Below are 23433 nucleotides of genomic sequence, written 5' to 3'. Positions count from 1 at the left end.
AAATTACTTACCCCTATCAAATTGGTCCAGGGAAGGATTAATTATTGATTCAAATGGTAATTGATAGACTACGATTCGAATTTATAAATAAAGTAATTTTGTCGAACTAAAATTGGGGTTTTTTTTTTTGGGTTGGAGATTTTCTTTTTCATTTTTTCCATTTGTAAGAAGATAAAATCATCAATCAAGACATCTCTATCTGCTAGGTCCACTTTCTCTTAATTTTGGATAATTAGTTTTATTTGCTCTCTTTTAATTTTATTTTGCTTTATGACGCTGATGTCTTTCGCTTGAATTCGTATTATTGATTCGATGGGAACTTTATGGTTGTGGATGCTTTCTAACAATTTTAGAGTTTCAATTTGTAGTTTAATGGTAAAAGATAGACTACGTCTAAGACTCGAATTTTATAAATTAAAAGTTATTTTGTCAAACTAAATTGAGTGTGTTTTTTTTTTTCTTTTTTTCCCATTGGAAGAAGATAAAGTTGAGACTGAATAATGACATCTCTCTCTCCCCTAGGTCCTCCGTTTGGATATTGATTGACTTGATGTAATTGTGTTGGTATATAGAACTGAGTATATATGATATGAGATGAGTGACTAAAATTCAATTACTATTAAAATGAAGGATCATCAATTCAAAACTAAAACTAAAACTAAAACTAAAACTAAAACTAAAACTAAAACTAAATGTGATTTATTTTCATTTTATTGTGAGTAAAGAAGAATAAAAGACAGGCACCTTATTAAACCGACCGGAATCTGACAGCACAGATTTACTAATAGATATAGTGTGACTGTCTAAATTTTTGCGAGTGTTTTCACAGCCAAACAAGAATCTGAGAAGTGTGAATCACCGAAAACTGTCATTTTCTTCGTCAAGGGATAAAAGGAGTAATTGGCGTACATGTCATCACCACACACTACTCACTTCCCCCTACTTTTCTGCTTCTCTACTACTTGAGGTAGCTCAAGCAGTTGCCAACGCACGATTCTCTCTTTCTTCTCTCTCTCTCTCTCTCTCTTGTATCGCACAGATAATGGAGAGTGGAGGTGCAGGCGATGATTGCTTGGCTTTTGAGGTGAACGGCCGGAAGTTTGAGCTGCCGGAGATCGATCCCTCCACCACTCTGCTCGACTTTCTCCGCTCCAGCACCCCTTTCAAGAGTGTTAAGCTTGGTTGCGGCGAAGGTCTCTCTCTCTCTCTCTCTCTCTCTCTATGTGTGTGTGTGTGTGTTGAATTTGTGATTCTTGATAGAAGGGCTCTTTCAAAATCCAATCTTTCTTTTATGGCTAGCAGCTGTAATTGTAACTCTATGTGGGAAACCAAAATCACACTTTTTTATGCTTATCTTCTTTATCTGCTACTAAAAAAGCTAGAGAGGGAGAGAGAGAGTATGTGAGTGCTTAGGTGGTGGTGGGTCTTTTCTATCTTTCCTTTGAGCTTTAAATGATACAAAAAGGTGAATTCTTTATTGCTGATATATACCTGTTTCAACTCCAAGTGGTTTTTCTGTGCAATGGTCTTAGCATTGAAATTGTCTCTTGATTTTTGTTAATCTTGAAGAAATTGCTTTAATTTTCTGTAAATTTTTCTTCAATCTGTTGAGAATGTTTGGATGTTGAGAAAGATTTACTAAATGCTAATCAGAAAGTTTGGATCTTTTTTTGTTCAAAATTTTGGTGTTGAATACTTGAAAGAGTGTATGTGTGTTTGAAGTGCTGTGTTGTAGCCTACAATTGACAAAATGGGAGCTCTTCAGGTGGTTGTGGAGCTTGTGTCGTTGCGGTGTCGAAATACGACTCCACGCTCAAAAAGGTCGAAACTTTTACTGTGAGTTCGTGTCTCACGCTTGTTTGCAGCATAAATGGCTGCTCAATCACCACAAGTGAAGGCCTTGGAAATGCCAGAAATGGATTTCATCCGATCCATCAGAGGTTTGCCGGATTTCATGCCTCTCAATGCGGCTTTTGCACTCCGGGAATGTGCATGTCGTTTTTCTCAGCACTCGAGAATGCTGAGAAATCACAACGGGCTGAGCCTCCGAATGGATTCTCCAAGATAACCGCTTCTGAGGCCGAGAAGGCAATAGCAGGAAACCTTTGCAGGTGCACCGGTTACAGACCTATTGCCGATGCCTGCAAGAGTTTTGCTGCAGATGTCGACTTAGAAGATTTGGGAATCAATTCATTTTGGAGAAAGGGAGATAAGAATGAAAAGAAAATTAGTAGTTTACCATTGTATAATCGAAAGGATCATGCCTGTTCGTATATGGGAGGCGAATGCAGGTCGAAAAGGCTTTTGAATTCCAAAAAGAACTCATGGTATAGCCCTGCATCTGTCGAGGAACTTCTCAATTTGTTGGATTCTGATACAGTTGGAAAGGGAGGGAGCGTCAAAGTAGTCGTTGGCAACACTGCGAATGGATATTACAAAGAAACAGAGGTGTACGACAGATACATTGATCTGAGGTACATCCCCGAGCTTTCAGTGGTTAAAAGGGACGAATCTGGAATCGAACTAGGAGCTGCTCTGTCAATTTCAAAAGTTGTATTATATCTGAGAGAAAATAGTGAAAGTGGAGAACTTGTGTTCAGCAAAATTGCTGACCATATGGAAAAGGTAGCAGCCGGCTTTGTCAGGAACTCGGCTAGTATCGGTGGAAATCTGATTATGGCTCAAAGGAAGTATTTTCCGTCAGATATTGTTACATTGCTTCTTGTTGTGGGAGCAAGTGTGAGCATAATGTCCGGTCATAAACACGAAAAGATTACAATGGAGGAGTTCCTAAGCAGACCGCCGTTGGACTCCAAAACTGTGCTTTTGACTGTTCACATACCTTTTCTGGACCCGAAAAGGATCAATGGCTCAGTTCAAACTGGTTCAAGATTGTTGTTTGAGACCTACCGTGCTGCACCACGGCCTCTTGGCAACGCGTTGCCCTATTTGAATGCAGCCTTTTTAGCTGATATATCTCCTGATAAAAATGGAAGTCTAGTGAATAATATCCAACTGGCTTTCGGTGCTTATGGAACAAAACACGCAACGAGGGCAAGGAAAGTCGAGGAGTATCTGACGGGGAAAGTACTCAGCCTCGAAGTTTTGGATGAAGCAACCAAACTGCTGAAAGGTGCTGTTGTATCTGAAGAAGGCACTTCTCATGGTGCTTACAGGTCAAGCTTAGCTGTTGGTTTCCTTTTCAAGTTCCTTAACAGTTTCTCGACTGTCAGTTCCGCAGCATCTTTTGGTTTATCTAAGCAGAAACAGAACGATTCGTTGCTGGAAGGGGCTGATACAGGAAACCAGCCATTGCTATCATCTGCAAAACAGGTTGTGGAGTCTAGTAGAGAGTATCATCCAGTGGGCGAATCGATGCCCAAATCTGGTGCTGCAATCCAAGCTTCCGGTTTGTTGTGTTCTTACCGCTTTTGTTTATATTGCTTTATCTTAAACTTGACCCTCTGTTTGCTCCAAAATATTTGAGAAACTCTGCCTTACTGTTAATGCAATGTGTAGGTGAGGCTGTTTTCGTGGATGACATCCCTTCACCCACTAACTGTTTGTATGGAGCACTTATTTGTAGCACCAAGCCACTAGCTCGAGTCAAAGGCATTTCATTCAAGAATCATCCGCGCCTAGCTCAGGCACCCAATGTTATTACCGCCAAAGATATACCTAAAGAAGGCGAGAATGTAGGGTGTCTGACCATATTCGGTGGTGAACCTTTGTTTGCAGAAGATATCGCTAAGTGTTGCGGTGATATCGTAGCTCTTGTGGTAATTCCTCTCTTCCTCGATTCAATTATCAGTGAAAAACTTCTTTGTTTGGTACAACTAAAAACTTTCATGTCTCAGGTTGCAGACACGCAGAAGAACGCCAATTTGGCTGCAAAAAATGCTGTTGTTGATTATGATACAGAAGGCTTAGATCCACCAATTTTGACTGTTGAAGAGGCTGTGGAACGTTCAAGTTTCTACGACGTTCCTCCTTTTCTCTATCCACAAATGGTTGGTGATTTTGCAAAAGGAATGGCTGAAGCTGATCACAAGATTCTCTCCACCGAGGTACATCCACCGCCTATTGCCTGCACTTGGAAAAAGTAGAAAAAGGAATAAATCTAGTGATAATTTGATTGTTTATTTCTGTAGTAAATAAGCAAGAAAAATAGTTTCTTCATCTTTTTGTAGACATAAATGTATTGAAAAAATGATTTGAACGTCCTTTCACACTGGTCCGTTGCACACTTTTTGTAAGTTATCGGGCTGTTATGTTCGATAATGTTATTATCTTATTGGTTTTCGACATTTGAATTGGGATTTTCAGATAAGACTCGGTTCACAGTATTATTTTTACATGGAGACACAAACAGCTCTGGCAGTTCCTGATGAGGACAACTGTATGGTTGTTTACACTTCGAGCCAAGCCCCCGAGTTTGCTCACAGAGTCGTGGCACAATGTCTCGGTGTTCCCGAGCATAATGTCCGAGTTCACACAAGAAGAGTTGGTGGCGGCTTTGGTGGAAAGGCAATTAAAGCAATGCCCGTGAGTATATGATTGGTTCTGTATATTGATCTTGAATCTGCGGTTTATATCTGAATACATTCTTTTTGTGTGTGAATTTTCAGATTTCGACAGCATGTGCCCTTGCAGCTTATAAACTACAGCGTCCTGTACGGATGTATGTAGATCGAAAGACTGACATGTTAATAGCTGGAGGAAGGCATCCTATGAAAATAACATACAGTGTGGGGTTCAAATCAGACGGGAAGATCACGGCCTTGCATCTCGACGTATTGGTGAATGCAGGGATGGGTGCAGACATAAGCCCCATTTTGCCGAACAACATGATAGGCGTATTAAAGAAGTACAACTGGGGAGCTCTGTCTTTCGATTTCAAGATATGCAAAACAAACCATTCGAGCAAATCTGCCATGCGCGCCCCTGGGGAGGTGCAGGCGACTTACATCGCTGAGGCCATAATCGAGAACATAGCTTCCTGGCTAGCAGTGGACGTTGACTCCATCAGGAACATGAATTTCCACTCGTACGAGAGCCTAAAGCTTTTCTACAAGGTCGCCTCTGGGGAGCCCGATGAGTACACTTTGCCCTCTATTTGGGATAAGGTCACAAGCATGTCTGACTATGATCAGAGGATCTTGGTGGTAGAGCAGTTTAATAGATCCAACTTATGGCGTAAAAGGGGTATTTCTCGTATACCAATCGTGCATGAAGTGTTTGTGAGACCAGCCCCTGGGAAAGTGAGTATACTTTGGGATGGATCCATCGTTGTAGAAGTCGGAGGCATAGAACTCGGGCAGGGGCTTTGGACAAAGGTAAAGCAAGTGGTTGCTTATGCTCTTGCTCAAATTCAATGTGATGGCACTGAAGACCTTGTCGACAAGGTGAGAGTCGTACAGATGGACACCTTGAGCTTGGTACAAGGAGGATTTACTGCAGGGAGTACGACATCTGAATCGAGCTGTGAAGCTGCTAGACTATGCTGCAGTGTCTTGGTCGAAAGACTAACCCCTCTTAAGGAAACGTTGCAGGCGGATACAGGGTCCGTGGATTGGAAAACTCTGATTCTTCAGGTCTCTCTACTTTCAACATATCTTCTAATGGTTCGTCTTCGTTTTATTGGTTCTTTACCGTGCTTCTGGGAATGCAGGCTAATTACGCAGCTGTAAACTTAGCAGCGAATTCTCTCTTCGTTCCCGACCCCACTGCCACAAAATACTTGAACTATGGTGCTGCAGTGAGTGAGGTAAACAAAAATTCAGCCCCTTCTTTATGCATTCGACTAAGTTCCAACTTTGCCTAGTTTTCCTTTTTTGTTATCTATTCTGTGGCGCGAACAGAAAAGAGGCGCTCGTGCCACACATAAACTAACTACTCGTGTTTGTTGAAGAATTAATCGGTGTTGGCTTATATCGCAGGTTGAGGTAGATATCCTAACTGGAGGAACGAAGATATTGAGAACGGATATCGTGTATGATTGTGGGCAGAGCATGAATCCAGCTGTGGACTTGGGGCAGGTGGTTTATGCTTCAAAACTCCATTAATAGTGTCCAAGTCATATTTCAGTATGGACTTCTAACATGATAGTTTATGATGTCTGTATGGTAGATTGAAGGAGCTTTTGTGCAAGGACTAGGATTTTTCATGCAAGAAGAATACACGACTGATCCGGATGGAACGATGGTAGCGGATGGCACTTGGACGTACAAAATCCCAACTATCGACACCATCCCCAAACAGTTCAATGTCCAAGTCCTCAACAGCGGCCATCATCAGCAACGTGTTCTCTCGTCTAAGGGTACGTGCATTATCTTGGCCAAAAAAATCGAGACCTATCTAGCTAGATACCTCGCAATATTCTTAACAGTGATGTTTTTTTTGTCTGCAGCTTCCGGGGAGCCCCCGTTGCTGCTGGCAGCATCAGTACACTGTGCTACAAGGGAAGCAATTGGAGAGGCAAGACAACAGCTAAAATCATGGGGGGCAGTAGAAGGGACTGAATCGAAGTTCCAGCTAGACGTTCCTGCGACCATGCCAGCCGTGAAGAAGCTCTGTGGCCTCGACAGTGTCGCTACTTATTTGCGTAGTAGGCTCTCTCCCTCACAAAACTGATGAAGCCCCATTAGAAAGGATGGTGAGGTTATGCTGTCAAATTCTTGAAATGTGCAGAAATTTCAATAAATAACTGCTCTTGCATAGTTGCATGTACAGCAGCAAGGAATAAAGCAGAAAATGGAGATGCTATTTTCTTTTATCTTCAAGATTTTTGTACTATACAAAGTGCATGTGAAGTTACAGTTTTATAATTCAAATTCATGTTTGAATTTTTCTTTTTGTTACTTCTATGGAGTACGATTTCAGAAGAGGAATTGAATTAGCTTTGTCTGTGTATTTATATCATCAGAATATAAACATCAACTTAGCTAGTATTTAAAATGGGCCACTCACCAATTATGAGGGGGTGAGCTAGGTTATCCATACTTAGAGCATCCGCAACGGTGGTGGGGAAGAAGGCCGCCGTCCGTGTCAGCGGCGAGGACGAGGCTCGCCGCCGCTGGCACGGCGCTGCTCGATGCATCGAGCAGCGCCGTGCCAACGAGCAGTCGACGTGGCGGCACACGATTGGGCAACGGCATAGCCGTTGCCTTTGAATAATTTTTTTAAAAATTCGTTAATTAATTTTAAATAATGATAAAAAATAAAAAAAATTATTTTCCAAATCCCAAAAATATGGCCGTTTTTTTGCCCGTTTTTCTAAATTTTTTTGATTTTTTTTGATTTTTTTCCCCAAAATCATCTATAAATACATACATTCATCATCCTTTTATCACATCAAATCATCTCTCATTCATCTCTCATTCATAATTCTCATACAAACTATCAACACATTCATCCCTCACTCAAAACCTCAAATGGATTTCACCCATATTATGGCGGAAGCGGAGCACGAAGAACAAGAATACTACGAACAACATCGTGCCGCTTACGAAGCATATGTCGCAGCGAATACCCCTGCTCCTCCTCCTCAACGAACTAGATCAAATCGCCGCTACATCCATCGTGACCGGGAGGGAGCCCACGAAAGGCTCGTTGCCGACTACTTTGCCGACCAGCCGCGGTTTCCGGCAGATTACTTCAGGCGCCGTTTTCGCATGTCAAAGCGCTTGTTCATGCGAATTGTTAACACATTGTCCGCACGTGTTGAATTCTTCCAAACAGGTCCACATGCAGCCGACCGGCAAAGTATCACGCCGTTGCAGAAGTGTACGTGTGCCATCCGACAACTCGCTACTGGGCAAACGACCGACATCTTCGACGAGTATTTGCATATCGGTGAGTCCACTGGAATCCTTTGTCTAAAGAATTTTTGCGAGGGCGTTCGTTCAGCTTTCGGGGATGAATTCCTTCGGGCACCCAGCACCGATGATTGCCAACGGTTGCTTCGTCTTCACAAATCAGTCCATGGCTTGACTGCATGCATTGGAGGTGGAAGAATTGCCCGAATGCTTGGAGGGGGGGCAACACTTAAGCGGTCACAAAGGCGGCGGCCCAACAATTATCCTTGAGGCGGTCGCCGACTACCGCCTATGGATTTGGCATGCATATTTCGGCGTTGCCGGAGCCAACAGCGGCTTGAACTTGCTCTATTCTTTACCACTCTTCAATGATGTGATGAATGGTGTAGCACCGGCGATCGACTTCACCATCAACGGAAATACATACCACATGGGTTACTATCTCGCCGATGGTATCTACCCAAGGTGGTCGACGTTCGTGAAGACGCTCCACAACTCGCACGACCCGAGGCGGGTTCTTTTTGCGCAGCGTCAAGAGTCAGCGCGGAAAGACGTCGAAAGAGCCTTCGGGGTCCTTCAAGCCCGATTCAACATTGTGAAGGCCCCGGCTCGGCTGTGGTACGTGAATAATATCGCCGACATCATGTTCACGTGTATTATCTTACACAACATGATTATAGCCGACGAAGGGCCGAGAGCGGCTAGCTTCTATGACAAGGCTGAAGCCGGAAGCTCAACAACGAGGTCTCCCCCATGCCGAGGTGAGCATACGACGGTTGGCCAGAGGATCGAGACAAGGCACACAATGCGCGATACCCGAACCCACATTCAGTTACAAGAAGACCTAATCAACCACATGTGGATGAAATTCGGCAACGAGTAGTGGTTTTTTTAATTTTTAGTATTTTAATTATGTAATTTTTAATTTTTAGGCTTTTAATTATGTGTTTTTATTTTATTTAGGTTTTTTTAATGAATTTTATTATTATGGAAATGTTATTGTTTAATTGAATTTTAAATTAATTGTTCTCGTCCTTGCGGAAGAGCACAGTTGTGGGTGTTGTGCTCTTGCCAGAGAGCAGACAGAAAAAGTGGGGCTGGACCCACAACCGTGCCGCTGGCAAGAGCACGGTTGTGGATGCTCTTATATGGATGAGCTAGGATTATCATCAAGTCAATGTGTGACAAGATTTAATAGTTTTAACATGCAGGTATGCATTATAGTACTGACAAACGCTGTGTATCTTTATAAAAATAAATTTTTACATGAGTTCACATTGACCATATACCATGATTTACATCTATTATCTATATATGTCGCATTTGATTATATATAAAATCTAATTATGTAATACTGGGTTTTGCTTATTGAAAAAAATAATGATTGGTTTCATAGCTTTGGAATATGTACATTGTACAAGAAGAGATATAAATGACTACTAGTTAGTTGAACTTGAACAAGACAATAAACAAAACATTATGTTGGCGTAGTTGCATAACGCTTTGGAGTTGGTGGAATTTATAAGCTATCGTCACGAATAAATAAACTCTTTATATTAGACAACATTAAAAGAGAGTTTTTTTATCCATGTAACCTTGATATTCTTAATTTTCAATCGTGTGACCTTGACAAATTTTTTTTTATGAATAAACATAAATTTAAAATACGTGTTACGATGAACTCGAAACCGAGCCCTTTAGCTTCACATTAATTACACTCTCACTAGACACACTTATTTAACACGATAATAAGATTGGGTGAATTAATTATGGCAATTTAAGCACATTAGTGATTTTGGCATCGGAAATATATAACAAATTGGCACATATAGATATAGATGCGTTGATGAATAGTACATTATCACAGTAGGAGGATTTTGGAAGAACCACAAAAGCAAAAATGGCTTCTTCTCTCATGGCTACTCAAACCACTCTTCTTCTCCGCAACCACCGCATCGACGCCGCCTTCCCTCTCCCCTCACCCCGCTCTCACCTCCATCTCTCCATCTCTAAACCCATTTTTCTCCCCTTTTCCCCTCTCCCTAAACCCTTCAATTCCAGAATATCCGCCTCCATCTCCGCAGCGCCAATAGCCAATGTTCCGAAACCGCCTCCGGAAATCCTAACCGGCGCGACCCGGACCGTCACGACGCTAGTCGCCATCGGTCTCACCGCCTCGAAATTCCTCGCCCACGGACTCCTCAATCTGGCGGTGCAATTGAGGGAGCCTCTGCTCCTCAGCGCGGGGCCCGCCTTCTTCGCGGCGGCCAAGGACGTGCCGACGGGGTCGCTGAACACGCCGTTCACGGTGGTGGCGGCGGGGATGGCGAAGTGGCTGGATTTGTACAGCGGGGTTTTGATGGTGCGGGTGCTGCTGAGTTGGTTCCCCAACATCCCCTGGGACCGCCAGCCGCTCTCTGCAATTAGGGATTTGTGCGATCCCTATTTGAACCTCTTCAGGAACATAATTCCCCCAATTTTCGACACGCTGGATGTGAGCCCGCTCCTCGCCTTCGCGGTTTTGGGAACGCTCGGCTCAATTCTCAACAGCAGCAGGCAGTCTTATTGATTGGGGTAATGCTACTGAATTTTTATAGCAGTTTTGATTGTGGATTGCAATTACACTATATGTCGGATTTAGATGAATTAAGAGCTATGACTTTCTTATATTTCTCAATGTTGCAGTTTTGTTGATTGATCAAGCTCTCATACTTGAATTTCTCTTTAATGATTGAGTTGTTCAACGAGTATGTCTGTGATAACGGATGGATGAATTTCGAATTGGGTATTTCTTGATTCGAAACTAAAGATTGATAAGAATACATCACAACTCATGTGTAGTGTGTTTGCATAAATCATACACACTGTTTCCAGCCTGCCTCTGAGTGCTTCCTAATTTTCTTCAGTTTCAGATTGCAGCCTCAAGTATTCATCCACCTAATTTTGAAAAAAATTGGAAGTAGAAATAGGAATCTCATTTCTATCTATTTGTTACACCTTACAGGGCTAAATTTTAGATGTTTTTGTGGCAGAAATGTAATCTTTTAACTAATGAAACTGAGAATATGGGCAAAATAAATATATTGGGAAATTCTTATGCTATTCTTGTTATATTATGCGTGGATAGGAGAAATAATTTGGAGAGGGAGTTGAACTAAGATTTGAGGCTTATCTTGATAATTCACAGCGACCAAGAATTGTGTAGAATGTGTAAATAGTTTCTCCCATCAGCAACACTTTAGTCTCACACACTTACTGCATGGATAAAACACCATTTTACAGTAGTTATAATTTCGTCGGCTTGGCTATGATATAGGTATGAGCTTTCTTATTTAATGTTGGTTTGGAGATCTGTGTTTGTAGTGTGTTGGCCTAGAATTGATACTGTAAAAGGAGGATGCAGTTTTGGTTAGTTATTACTAAAATTATTTGAAACTGTTACTAATAGTTAGAGTGAGTGTGATTCATTTCAGAATTGTTGAACCAAGATTTAGGAATCCTGTTTTAAAGTGAAAATTTAAGTTCACTGCCTATTATTGTTCTGATCCTACTATATTCCCTACTGTGCTGGTTATATGCTGCCAGCTCAAAGCATTGTAATTTCTTTTCTAAGATATGTCTGAAATATTATCAGTCTTACTCTTAGGAACATTCCTCAAAATTGTACTAAGTCATTTCGTTAACTTTTGTTATTTTTAAAAATTTATTTCAAACATTCGTCAAAACTGTCACGAATTGACACTCTATTAAAACTCTAATAAGTCCTTAAGTCATTGGAGTTTTGAGATCAATTTTTTGTAAAAATTAAACTGGACAAATGAGGCTTCTTTTGGTTCGACCGAAAGTAGATTCTTCCTTAAAGACGGTGCAATACAGTAATATTATAGACATGTTTTCATGTGAGAAATTCCTACATAGACTAGTTTTAGTTTACACATCAAGTTGAGGCATGATATTACATACTTATATGGTTATAAAATAATTAAAAAGTTTAAAAATCTCGAGTATGAACACTGAAAAGACCGAAGCTCCCATGAACAAACTTAAACAAAGAATTTATTATAAAAAATTAGAAAAAAAGAAACACAGAAGAGAGAGAGAGATTGAGAGCGGTGGTACTGCACTTATGAAAGAAGAGTAGTAAAAGATAAAACCAAAACATTGAAAAATAAAATCCTACTCATGCACATTTTCATTGTTTTGTAGATTTTCTGTAGTTTTTATTTATTACTCCATAAGATTCAGTTTTTATTTATTATAAGATTTTTCCAAAATTGAGATTAATATGCATGTTTTAATTGAGTATTCCCCTCAAGAATTTCTGGGCCAATATCAAAAAGATAAATGTGATGATATTCGTTTGAGTTCAGATACTTAAAAAGTGTACTTATATAATTTGAAATTCACTCTAAAAGAGATAGTCTTAATATTTGATTGCTACTCGACAACTGAAATTGTTTTTCCGATTCAAACAAATCTACCGTCTCTAAATAAAATGAAAACTGATATCAATTCTATTAAGCTAGGCAGCTACAACTAGGGGTGGGTAAACAGTTTTCGGTTATTCGGTGAACCGAACCGGAACGGTACCGGTTTTACATTTTGCTCCAAGTCGGTTATCGGTTATAACCGATAACCGCCGGTTATAATCGATAACCGAATTAAATTCAATTTTAATTTCAATTATATATTTATTTAACACTAGAAGAAATTATAATTTACTTTCAAACTTTGTCACAATGGAAGAAATTGTAATTTATATCTAAATTTTGTCAAAGTCTCGTATTGCAATGTCAAAAAAGTCCATTTTAATTTGTGTCATATCAATTATAGTATTATACTTATAAATTTATATCTCAAAGTCAATAAAGTGCTTATGCATTACTATTTTTTAAAAAAAGAATAACCCTTCACTTATTATTGGAGAAAAGTTTTTAAATTATAGAATATGTAAATTTTAAGTCTTTTAAATTGCCTAAACAATTTATGTATTACTTGTAAATAGGAGTATAATAATAATAATAATAATAATAATAAAAATTAGATGAAAAGTTAAAAGTTAAAATCATAAACAATTTTAATTTCATTTATATTTTAATTAATAATTTACTTCTTGTCACAATAAAAGAAATTGTAATTTACTTCCAAATTTTGTCAAAGTGTAATGTCAAAAAAATCTATTTTAATTTGTATTACTATCAGTTATACTTATAATATCTCAAAACTTATAAAGTTTCTAAATATTAGTATTTTATACTCCCTCCGTCCCATGTTAGTCGCACTCTAGAGGTGAAAAAATACAAAGGTGATACCATCAAAGGTCACATTGTAATGATTCCAACTTTTCCCTCAATTATGATTTTTTATTCTGCTTAAAAAATATTTCAAAATATATTAAAGCATCTACAATGGTTATGATGGGAAGAGTTGTTCCGTCTTGTCGGGACGACTTCCCATCGGAACATTGCATGCATTCCGGTGGAACGAACAAGCTCTCCATGGATGGCTTCGCTCTTGCTAATGTAACGATGCACCCAACCCACGTGGCACGATGTGCACACCCCCCCCCCCCCCGAGTAGGCGTCGATTTTGACCGTTAATTTTTTTTTTAAAATTCAGAATTAAAAAAAATATCCACTTTCCTAAATATTACCGTTTTTAAAATTTTTTTTTCATTTGTTTAACTCCAAACTCATCCTTTTCCATCTATAAATACCTCAAATCTCAACCAATTTTTTCTTGAGAGATTTCAGAATATGAGTCTCAATTGGCTGATTTTTCGAGCTTTGAGATTAAATTAATTAACCTTTTAGAATATGAGATCGAGACATGTAAACTTTTTAGAATATAAATCTTTTTTTTTTTATATCTTTTTTCTTATTGTTTCTTTCCCAACTTTTATCATTGACCAAACTATCCACCTTAAATTTTGGACCCAAATTCTGAAAAATTAATCACGTTGACAAGCAGCAGGTCCAATAAATATGAGTATGTAAAATCATTTTTTGTAGATTTAAAAATAATAATGTTAAAGTGGAAGAAATACTAATAAGCAAATAAATATATTTACATTATCAATTTAATAACATAGGAGTATAATAGATGGTAAATATGGGAAAAGACATTCAAATAAATATAACTCTCATATGATATTGTTACCTTCATTGCATGGTTTTTTGCAGCATAGAAATGGTGAGAAGATGGAAGCAAACTAGCAAAGTATGCAATATGGCATGGAACTAATCTATTTAGAACATGCTAGATTAAACATGACTAAATCCTGTTCAAGGACAATAGGCCACCAAAACATGGAATTGAAGCAGACGATGCTTCTTGTGCATGACAAATAACGCAGCCAGTCTCTTCTAGGAGAAATATTCAGACCAATTCAAGATTCTGAACTTATACTCTCATCACTAAATTAATTTGCAATGCTAAAATTTTGGGTGTCATTTTAGGTTGCAATGCAAGTTGATCTTTGTCCCTCAGGTTATACAGAGATCCATGCTCATATTCGACATGATTTAATCATGTGTGCATGTTAGTAGCCAATAACTTAGTCTCATCCTTGAGCAACGATTTAACTATGCAGTCTTATTGAATAGTAATCTATTGCAAAGATGATACGCTTTACCTCTCATGAAGTACTTGGCAAACGATAATAAGGTCCAACTCTTGAGGAAAGCTTCATCAGCCTATTCCTCGTATTATAAAGGGATATTGACATCTAATATCATGAAACTTTCAAAAAGTTAGATTTTTCTCACGAACTTTAAAATTTTCACATAATATCACGAACTTTACCCCGGGTTTGTTTTTTTCCCACGAATGAAAAAATTCATATTATTTTAATAGACAATTTTTGAGGGTGTGCTTAGGGCTGGAAAAATATACCGAAATACCGAAATACCGAAATACCGCACCGAAAAATACCGAAAATAGCGAATTTTCGGTATACCGTACTTTTCGGTACGGTATGATACCGTACCGACAGTTTTAGGTACGGTAAAGGTATGCATTTTGTATATACCGTGGTATACCGCATCATACCGCAATTGCGGTATATACCGCAAATAACACGGTATACCGCAAATACGGTATATACTGCGGTATATACCGAAAATCACGCTATACCGCGGTATACCGAAATCACGGTACGGTATACCGACAAAAGCGGTACGGTAACGATATCTAAATTTTGGTATACCGACAAAAGCGGTACGATAAATGTATGATTTTTGGTCATACAGCACGGTACGGTACGGTATGCGGTATGACCATTTAGGCACGGTATACCGTACCGTTCCAACCCTAGGTGTGCTTCAAGAAAAACTATCTTCATAGATTGAAAAACTTGAAGCTCTCAAAATTGTTGTCGAGAAATTAAGAAAATAAATCTGTATCGTAATATTATTTGTGGGAATTTTTTCATTCATGGGAAAAAACAAACCCGGGGTAAAGTTCGTGATATTATTTGCCAATTTTAAAGTTCGTGGGAAAAACCTAATTTTTTAAAAGTTTCATGATATTAGATGTCAATATCCCTATTATAAAAGGGTGCCTTTTTGAGTATTGTTAATTCCCATAGTACTTCTACAACGAGGTTGAATTCGTTTTATATCAATAATTCAACTTTTACTTTACTAACTGGCCTTATATATTTAAAGGTATAATTTTATTGGTCCTCAACAAAAATGCAATATTAAAATTATAAAGATATACTAGTACTTTTTTTTAACTCCAACATATACTACTACTTATTATCATAAAAATGCAAAGTATGGTACAAGTACTTAAATTGAAATTTTCTTGTAGTTAAAATAAAGAAGATACTATATTGCTTTAGAGGCGATTAAATACAACTAAAATTGATAAAATAAAATAAAAACATATAAACAACAAAGTCCATAGTAATTAAAATGCTGTGAAAAAACTTAAGGCCATGTTTGGTTGGCGGGAAAGTAAAGTTGGCAAGGAAAATGATTCCTAGGAAAATGAATCTCGGGAATATGATTTCTAATAACTTTACTTTCCCGTGTTTGGAAAATATCAAGATTTGAAAGTATATATTTGATTTAAACACTAAACTAAAAATATACTTATCATTTTTTATTTATAAAAAATAATAATACATATTATTTAATAAATTATTAATTACCAATGATAATAATTATATTATTTTATTTATTATTACGATGGATAGTTTAAATATGGATTATACATCATAATATATAATAATATAATAATAAATAAGATTATGATTATTATCATTATATTTACTTAATTTTTAATTGAATAAATTTTATAATTTAAAATTTCACTACAATTTTATTGTTAATTACTAATTTATAAATTAATAACTATTATATTATTATATAATTATATTTAATTATTTAATAAATTATTATTATTATTATGATAATAAAATAAATATTAATAATATAGTTATAATTATGATAATTTGAATTATAGTTATTTATTATCCTGAAATTAAGTGTGGTTTATACTTTTAAATTATTTTTAAAACATTGTAATAAATAATGATGATGATGATGATGATGATGATGATGATGATGATAATAATAATAAACTGTACTATATTGCATTAAATATGTAAGAATCCTAAAACTGAGAAAAAGAATACCTAAGAAAAGTTAGGATTTAGAATCTTGAAACGTTTTACTAACTTTCCTTGTTTCAGGATTTTGATTACTTTCCCAGTTTGATTAAAAATGGAAACAAACACAGGAATTTAAAATTTAAGGAATTAGATTACTTTCTCAGACAGAATTCTGGTAACCAAACATGGCCTAAGTGGAATTTGTAATTTAAGGAAAATGTGAATTTTGAGGCAATTTTAACCTAGCTATAGTTGATCTGTTTCAGAGCAAAAGTTGTCTTGCGTCTGACTGACTATCTCTCCGGCCGCCGGCGTGACCTCCTGGTATTCTCACCGTTTCTTCTTCTTATCATTTTGAAATTAAGTTCTTTTTTGGGGATTTTAAAATTGTCTTCATATTCTGTCTCTAAAGCGTGATTGTTCATTGATCATCAAGTATATAGAAAGTAGATAGATAAACCCTTCTTCATCATTGGTTTTAAAATTAGAGTTCTTTTTGTGCAGAATGGAGAAGAAGTACGCCTCCACCGGAAAACCAACGTTGCCGATACGGAGCTCTTTAATCACTATATGATAAAAATCCAGTGCTTCGGCCTTTATACGTACGGTGAAGAATGAGTAGAAGCTCAAGGAAGAGTGGTCCGAAAAATACAATAAGAATCTGGCTCAACTTGTGTTAATCAAGCTTCGATCGATAAGCCCAAACCCGTACCAAAGGTTCGCAATTATGGTTCACTGGATGACGTTGCTTATTTCTTCTCAACAATTGTCCAGCTTCTCTTCAAGGTGGGGGTATGTGGTCTTATGAGTATAATAACGATCTTATTCAATTAGCGTTAATCAAGCTTCGACCCAATAACCCAGTTGCTGCTAAGAAGAAGCGTAAGCCATTCAAAAAACCACTTTCTTTTGATGTTGATGTTGATGTTGATGATGCTACTACTACTCCCTCCAAGAAGCTCAAGGCTGGATCATATAATGTTTATATAGTGTGACTCACAATGTTAGGCTATGGGGATATTCTGCTCTTCAATTTGTTTTAAAGATTAGCTGGTGTTCTTTTTTTTTTGTTCTGCTCTTAATTCTCTTATCATTTTATGAATTACGATGTTGGAATTCATCAACCCGAGAGCAAGTATTGTATTTGAGGAATCTTGCCACTTTAGTTGTTCTCTGTGATTTATGTTATGTTTTAAATACAGAGAATGGAAATTAATGTGTGTGTATCTGCTTGTGCTGAAGCAGGGATTGTTTATCTGTAAAAATCATGGATTAAATATGCCCGGTCAATGGTTTTGACCAAAGAATAAATGTGACGAGACATTTAATTTTGTGAAATTAAATGATATAGCGTCGTTCTACATTTTACGTAGATAAATGTAGTATATTCACTTTCTCTAATCCGATTTCCGGTGAGTGAAAAATAGTGGATTAAAGTTGGGCATAATTAGCTTTTAATTAAAGCTTTAAGTGTGAGCTTAGGGAATAATTAACTAAGTGTTAATTATCCCACATTGGAGAAGTAACACATCTTTTAATGTGTTTAAATAAAGTGACTTTATGTTACTTAATAATTATAGTGGATTAAGATGGGTGAAAAAGCCCACACGCGCGCACGCGCGCGCCGCCGCCGCCGCCGCCCGAGCCCGAGCCCGAGCCCGTGCGCGTGCTCGTGGGCGCGGGCCGCGGGCCGCGGGCCCGAGCCCGATCTCGATCTCGGACTTGGACTTGGACTTGGACTTGGATCTTACACGTCGTCAAGCGAGACACAGTCACGGGTGCCACGTGAGAAATCCACACGCTGCACACACGGATGGCACACTCCTGCCACACGCCTGTAACCGACGTCGGTTACGAATTGGCCATGATGAGCCTTCAATGGCTGGTTGACCCTGCATGGTGGCCTGGCCTATAAATAGGCTAGCCATACCACTGCATTAGGATACAACACATACAAGCATTCTCTGCATAAGCTCTCTCCCTCTCTTTGCATTGTCTTTCTGTCGAAGCTCTGCTCTCTCCTCCATCCAGTTCGCCGGAGCTCTAGTGATTGCGGTGCTGCATCAATAGAGACGTAGCCGTTTTACCTTTGGGGACGACACGCCAAACCGAAGAGCACTACCGGGGCGTATCTCGTCTTGCGGGAAGAGGCCTCCTCGACTCGGCTAAACTTAGTTCACGGTTCTTTGTTTCGAATTCTTACGTTGTAATTTCATTTAGTTCAGTTTCTCCTTTTCTTTCTTTTGGGTTGTATTACGCCCGGTTTTGTTATCTCTTGTAATCACCAGAAACCAACAATCGCAAGACGAGATAACTTGCCTTTGAAGGATTTTGGACTTTAAACTGAACCTAAGAACTTTCGAAACATTAACACCTTTTGCTGGAGATGTCGACGGAATCCAACACTGCTGCTGCCAACGCCACCGCCGCCATTCCCTCAACCATGGCGACCACTGGACCGATCAACACTTCATCGGTTCCCTCGATGATGCCAACTCCCGGCTTCCCAGCCGCTTCATCCACTGTCCCTTGGGTTTGGGACAACCCTTACGGGGCGTCCACTGGTTCCACCTTTGGTGGTTCGGTTGGTTCCACTTTCAGTGGTTCCTTCGGGTCCTTTAATGGATCGAGTGCTGGGGCCTTCGGGTCTCACACGGGTGTTGGGACCTTCGGGTCTCACACGAATGCTGGGGCCTTCGGGTCTCATGCGGGTGCTAGTCCCTTCGGGGCTGGTACGACCATGGCGGGCTCTATGCCCAACATGAATGGTGGGGGCTCTATGCCCAACCATGTTGTTGGCTCCTTCGGGGGCAACGGAATTGGTTCCTTCCAAGGACCAAGCGCGGCACCTTTGGCACGAAGAATGATGCCACCTGCCGAGAAGCCACCAAAGTTTGGAGGATCTGACTTCAAGCGGTGGTACCAGAAGATGTTGTTCTACTTGACAACATTGGGCGTCGCCAACTTCCTCACGGAGAACGAGCCGCCCGCACCAAGCGACCAAGAGACTAGGCTCGAAGTCATGGCAGATTATGAAGCTTGGAGGAAAGGAGATTACCTTTGTAAAAATTTCATTCTAAGTGTTTTAGATGATAGTTTGTACAATGTATACTCCAATGTAACCACATCTAAACAAATGTGGGAAAACCTAGAAAAGAAGTATAGCATAGATAATGCTGCAGGGACGGAGCAAGTTGTAGCTTCCAAATTTATGGACTACAAAATGGTCGACTCTCGACCCGTCATAGAGCAAGTCCAAGAGCTCCAAATGATCATCCACTCATTAGTGGCTGAAGGGATGACCTTGCCCGACAAATTCCTAAGGTGCACGATTATTGACAAGCTCCCTCCAAGTTGGAAGGACTTCAAGAGTTATCTCAAGCACAAGCGAAAGCAGATGACCCTTGAAGACTTGATCGTGAAGTTGCGCATCGAGGCCGACGTGCGCAAAAGTGATCAATAGGCTAAGGGATTCACCCCAAATGAAGCCAAGGCCAATCTGTTGGAGCGGGGCGGACCCTCCAACAAACGCCCTCGCCCAAACCGTCCAAATGACAAGGGGAAGGGAAAGCAGCCTTCAAAGAAGTTTGAAGGCGACTGCTACAAGTGTGGCAAACAAGGCCACTTTGCAAAGGACTGCCGCAGCAAGAAGAAGAAGCCGGCTGCCCACGTCGTTGAGAAGGAGTTCAAAGACTGGGATGAAAACGACCTCATTGCTGTGGTCACTGAAGAGGTCAACCTTGTTAACAACAACAATGGTGGCTGGTATATTGATACCGGCGCTACTGCACATGTTTGCTCCGACAGGAGCAAGTTTGCCTCCTACACTGCTGTCGAAGGGAGGAAAATCAACATGTGGAATCAAGCATCGTCCGAAGTCCTCGGCGTTGGCAACGTGATTCTCATGATGACGTCTGGCCTAACTATCACGTTGAAGGATGTGCTGCATGTCCCGGACATCCGCAAGAACCTAGTGTCAGGATCAATACTAGTTAATAAGGGGTTTAAACTTGTATTTGAGTCTGATAGGTTTGTCTTGTATAAGTTTGGAAAATCCCTCGGAAAAGGTTATGTAACCGACGGGCTTTTCAAGCTTAGTGTAGCAACTCGCAGTGTTGCAAAGCCATTGGCCAATAATAATAAAGCATCTACTTCCTCTTATTTGACCGAGTCTTCAAATTTGTGGCATTGTAGATTGGGACATGTAAATTCAAAAGCCATTAAAAGATTAGTGAATTTAGATTTACTAAAGGCTAATGAAGTGGATAATCAAGATAAATGTGAAATTTGTCTTGAAGCAAAAATGACTAAGTTGCCGTTTCACTCGGTTGAACGAAGCTCAAAACCCCTTGAATTAATTCACACGGATGTATGTGATTTAAAGATGGTGCAAACTAGAGGTGGTAAAAAGTACTTTATCACTTTCATAGATGATTGCACAAGATATTGCTACATTTATCTTTTAAGAAGTAAAGATGAAGCAATAGAGGCGTTCAAAAATTATAAGAACGAAGTTGAGAATCAACTTGGTTGTAAAATCAAAATGATTCGAAGCGATAGAGGAGGAGAATATGTAGCCCCGTTTGAGGAGTTATGCAACGCAAGTGGTATAATTCATCAAACAACTGCTCCATATTCACCACAATCTAATGGTGTTGCAGAACGCAAAAATCGAACTCTAAAAGAGATGATGAATGCACTGCTTCTAACTTCAGGATTACCACATAACATGTGGGGGAAGCTGTTTTGACAGCCAACTATATCTTGAATAAGATCCCTCTCAAAGGAAAAGATGTCACTCCTTATGAGTTGTGGAAGGGAAGGAAGCCATCCTACAAATACCTCAAAGTGTGGGGGTGTTTGGCAAAGGTGATGGTTCCTCCGCCCAAAGAAGTTACAATCGGACCTAAGACGGTTGATTGCATCTTCATTGGATATGCACTTAACAGTAGTGCATATCGATTTGTTGTTCACAAGTCTGAAATATCGACTATAACAGTGGGGACAACAATTGAGTCAAGGAATGCCGTATTTCTCGAAAATACATTTCCTTGCAAAGACAAAGAAAAGGTCGTAACCAATTTTGAGACAAGAATTGAAGAAGAAGCCACTAGTTCTAAATCAGCGGATGCGGAACCTGAATCGCGCAAGCGTGCAAGGCCCGATCCTAATGATACAGTACTAAGACGTGGTAATAGGGTCAGAACGCCAAAAACATTTGGTCCTGACTACATTGCTTTTATGCTAGATGAAGAACCGACATCTATAAAAGTAGCTTTCGATGGCCCAGACGGGTTGCATTGGAAAGAAGCTGTTCAAAGCGAAATTGATTCAATTTTGCTAAACCACACGTGGGTGTTGGTTGATCTACCTGAAGGTGCAAAACCTCTAGGTTGCAAATGGGTCCTTAAAAGGAAATTTAAGGCCGATGGAACAGTTGATAAGTATAAATCCCGACTAGTAGTAAAGGGTTTTAAACAAAAGGAAGGACATGACTTCTTCGATACATACTCACCTGTAACGAGGATTACTTCCATCCGCGTGCTTCTCGCGATTGCTGCATTGCACAATCTTGAGATTCACCAAATGGATGTAAAGACCGCGTTTCTGAATGGTGATCTCGAAGATGAAATCTATATGGAACAACCTGAAGGTTTTGTAGTACCTGGACAAGAGAAAAAGGTCTGCAAACTGGTTAAATCCCTCTATGGATTGAAACAAGCGCCATTGCAATGGCACTTGAAGTTTGATAATGTGATGTTATCAAATGGGTTTAAAATCAACGAGTGCGACAAATGTGTCTACATCAAGAGCACTAATAACGGTCATGTTATAGTGTGTCTCTACGTTGATGATATGTTAATCTTGGGTAGCAACACTCAAGTAATTAACGATACAAAGGCCATGTTAAAGAGAAACTTTGACATGAAAGACATGGGTCTAGCCGATGTAATTCTTGGAATGAAGATTCTAAGAACGAATGATGGAATCATCTTAACACAATCACATTATGTTGAGAAGATATTGAATAAATTCAAAGCCTATGATGGCGCGCCGGTTAAGACTCCAATTGAACTCGACGTTCACTTGAGCAAAAACAAAGGCGAGCCCGTTGCTCAAGAAGAGTATGCACGGGTCATCGGGTGCATTATGTACTTGACTAATTGCACTCGACCTGACATTGCTTGTGCCGTGAACAAGTTAAGTCGTTACACGAGCAATCCAAGCAAAGAGCATTGGAGAGCTCTTGTGAGGGTTTTGAGATATCTAAAACATACTCAAAATCATGGGCTACTCTTCTCGAGATACCCCCCGGTACTTGAAGGGTACTGTGATGCCAATTGGATATCTGATAATAGAGACTCACTTTCGACAAGTGGATACGTCTTTACTATTGGGGGTGGTGCTGTATCGTGGAAATCCACAAAACAGACATGTATAGCCCGATCAACAATGGAATCGGAGTTCATTGCCTTGGATTAGGCTGGTGAGGAAGCCGAGTGGCTTAAGAACTTCCTTGAAGATATTCCATTTCTGTCTAAACCAGTGCCACCAGTGCTAATCCACTGCGATAGCCAAGCGGCTATTGGAAGGGCAAACAATGGTTTCTATAATGGTAAGTCTCGACATATACGTCGACGACATAACACCGTGAGACATTTGATCACAACTGGCGTGATTACAATTGACTATGTGAAGTCAATAGATAATCTAGCGGATCCGCTAACCAAATGGTTAAACCGTGATCAAATGAATAAGTTGCTAGAGGGAATGGGTTTGAAATTCACAAACTAAAGAATTATCATAGTGGTAACCCAACCATGATGACTGGAGATCCCAAGAACTTGGTTCAAAGGGACAACTAAGCTATGAGAGTTCAAGAGAAACACTCAACTATATCTATTCCCTAAGAGCAATAGAGTGTTGGAGAACTTGCCTTGTGGTAAAGGCTAAGTCTATGACTTTTAATGATTCTTAAGGATCTCAAAGAGACCA

At 39.4% G+C, this 23433-nt stretch overlaps 2 protein-coding genes across 4 annotated transcripts; both read left to right on the top strand.

Annotated features, from left to right (window-relative positions):
- Nucleotides 1-677: 677 nt before the first annotated feature.
- Nucleotides 678-6860, top strand: LOC121784584 (abscisic-aldehyde oxidase-like). Its single transcript, XM_042182753.1, has 10 exons — nt 678-1193; nt 1766-3409; nt 3520-3779; nt 3858-4067; nt 4327-4545; nt 4629-5594; nt 5672-5767; nt 5940-6038; nt 6130-6319; nt 6410-6860. The coding sequence occupies exons 1-10, from the start codon at nt 1043-1045 to the stop codon at nt 6631-6633; spliced, it is 4059 nt and encodes a 1352-aa protein (XP_042038687.1). The 5' UTR covers nt 678-1042; the 3' UTR covers nt 6634-6860.
- Nucleotides 6861-9657: 2797 nt separating this feature from the next.
- Nucleotides 9658-10962, top strand: LOC121785576 (ylmG homolog protein 1-1, chloroplastic-like). 3 transcript variants are annotated; one of them, XM_042184039.1, is made up of 2 exons: nt 9658-10391; nt 10945-10962. In XM_042184039.1, exon 1 carries the CDS (start codon nt 9718-9720, stop codon nt 10384-10386), a length of 669 nt encoding a protein of 222 aa, XP_042039973.1. In that variant the 5' UTR covers nt 9658-9717; the 3' UTR covers nt 10387-10391; nt 10945-10962. The 3 variants fall into 3 exon arrangements, with proteins under 3 accessions (XP_042039973.1, XP_042039972.1, XP_042039970.1); XM_042184038.1 differs by lacking the exon at nt 10945-10962 and adding an exon at nt 10724-10919; XM_042184036.1 differs by lacking the exon at nt 10945-10962 and adding an exon at nt 10503-10723.
- Nucleotides 10963-23433: the final 12471 nt, after the last annotated feature.

The sequence above is a fragment of the Salvia splendens genome, chromosome 21 (genome assembly GCF_004379255.2).
Source record: "Salvia splendens isolate huo1 chromosome 21, SspV2, whole genome shotgun sequence".
Classification (NCBI taxonomy): domain Eukaryota; kingdom Viridiplantae; phylum Streptophyta; class Magnoliopsida; order Lamiales; family Lamiaceae; genus Salvia; species Salvia splendens.
Note: the sequence above shows the minus strand (reverse complement) of the source record. Positions and strands in the feature narration are given on the sequence as shown.

What these genes read in the sequence shown, in the direction of transcription:
- LOC121785576 (XM_042184039.1), top strand. Translation starts at nt 9,718, where the DNA reads ATGGCTTCTTCTCTCATGGCTACTCAAACCACTCTTCTTCTCCGCAAC.
- LOC121784584 (XM_042182753.1), top strand. Translation starts at nt 1,043, where the DNA reads ATGGAGAGTGGAGGTGCAGGCGATGATTGCTTGGCTTTTGAGGTGAAC. An exon ending in GTGATATCGTAGCTCTTGTG is followed by an intron (nt 3,780 to 3,857) that starts GTAATTCCTCTC and finishes TTCATGTCTCAG; the next exon opens with GTTGCAGACACGCAGAAGAA. An exon ending in ACAAGATTCTCTCCACCGAG is followed by an intron (nt 4,068 to 4,326) that starts GTACATCCACCG and finishes TGGGATTTTCAG; the next exon opens with ATAAGACTCGGTTCACAGTA.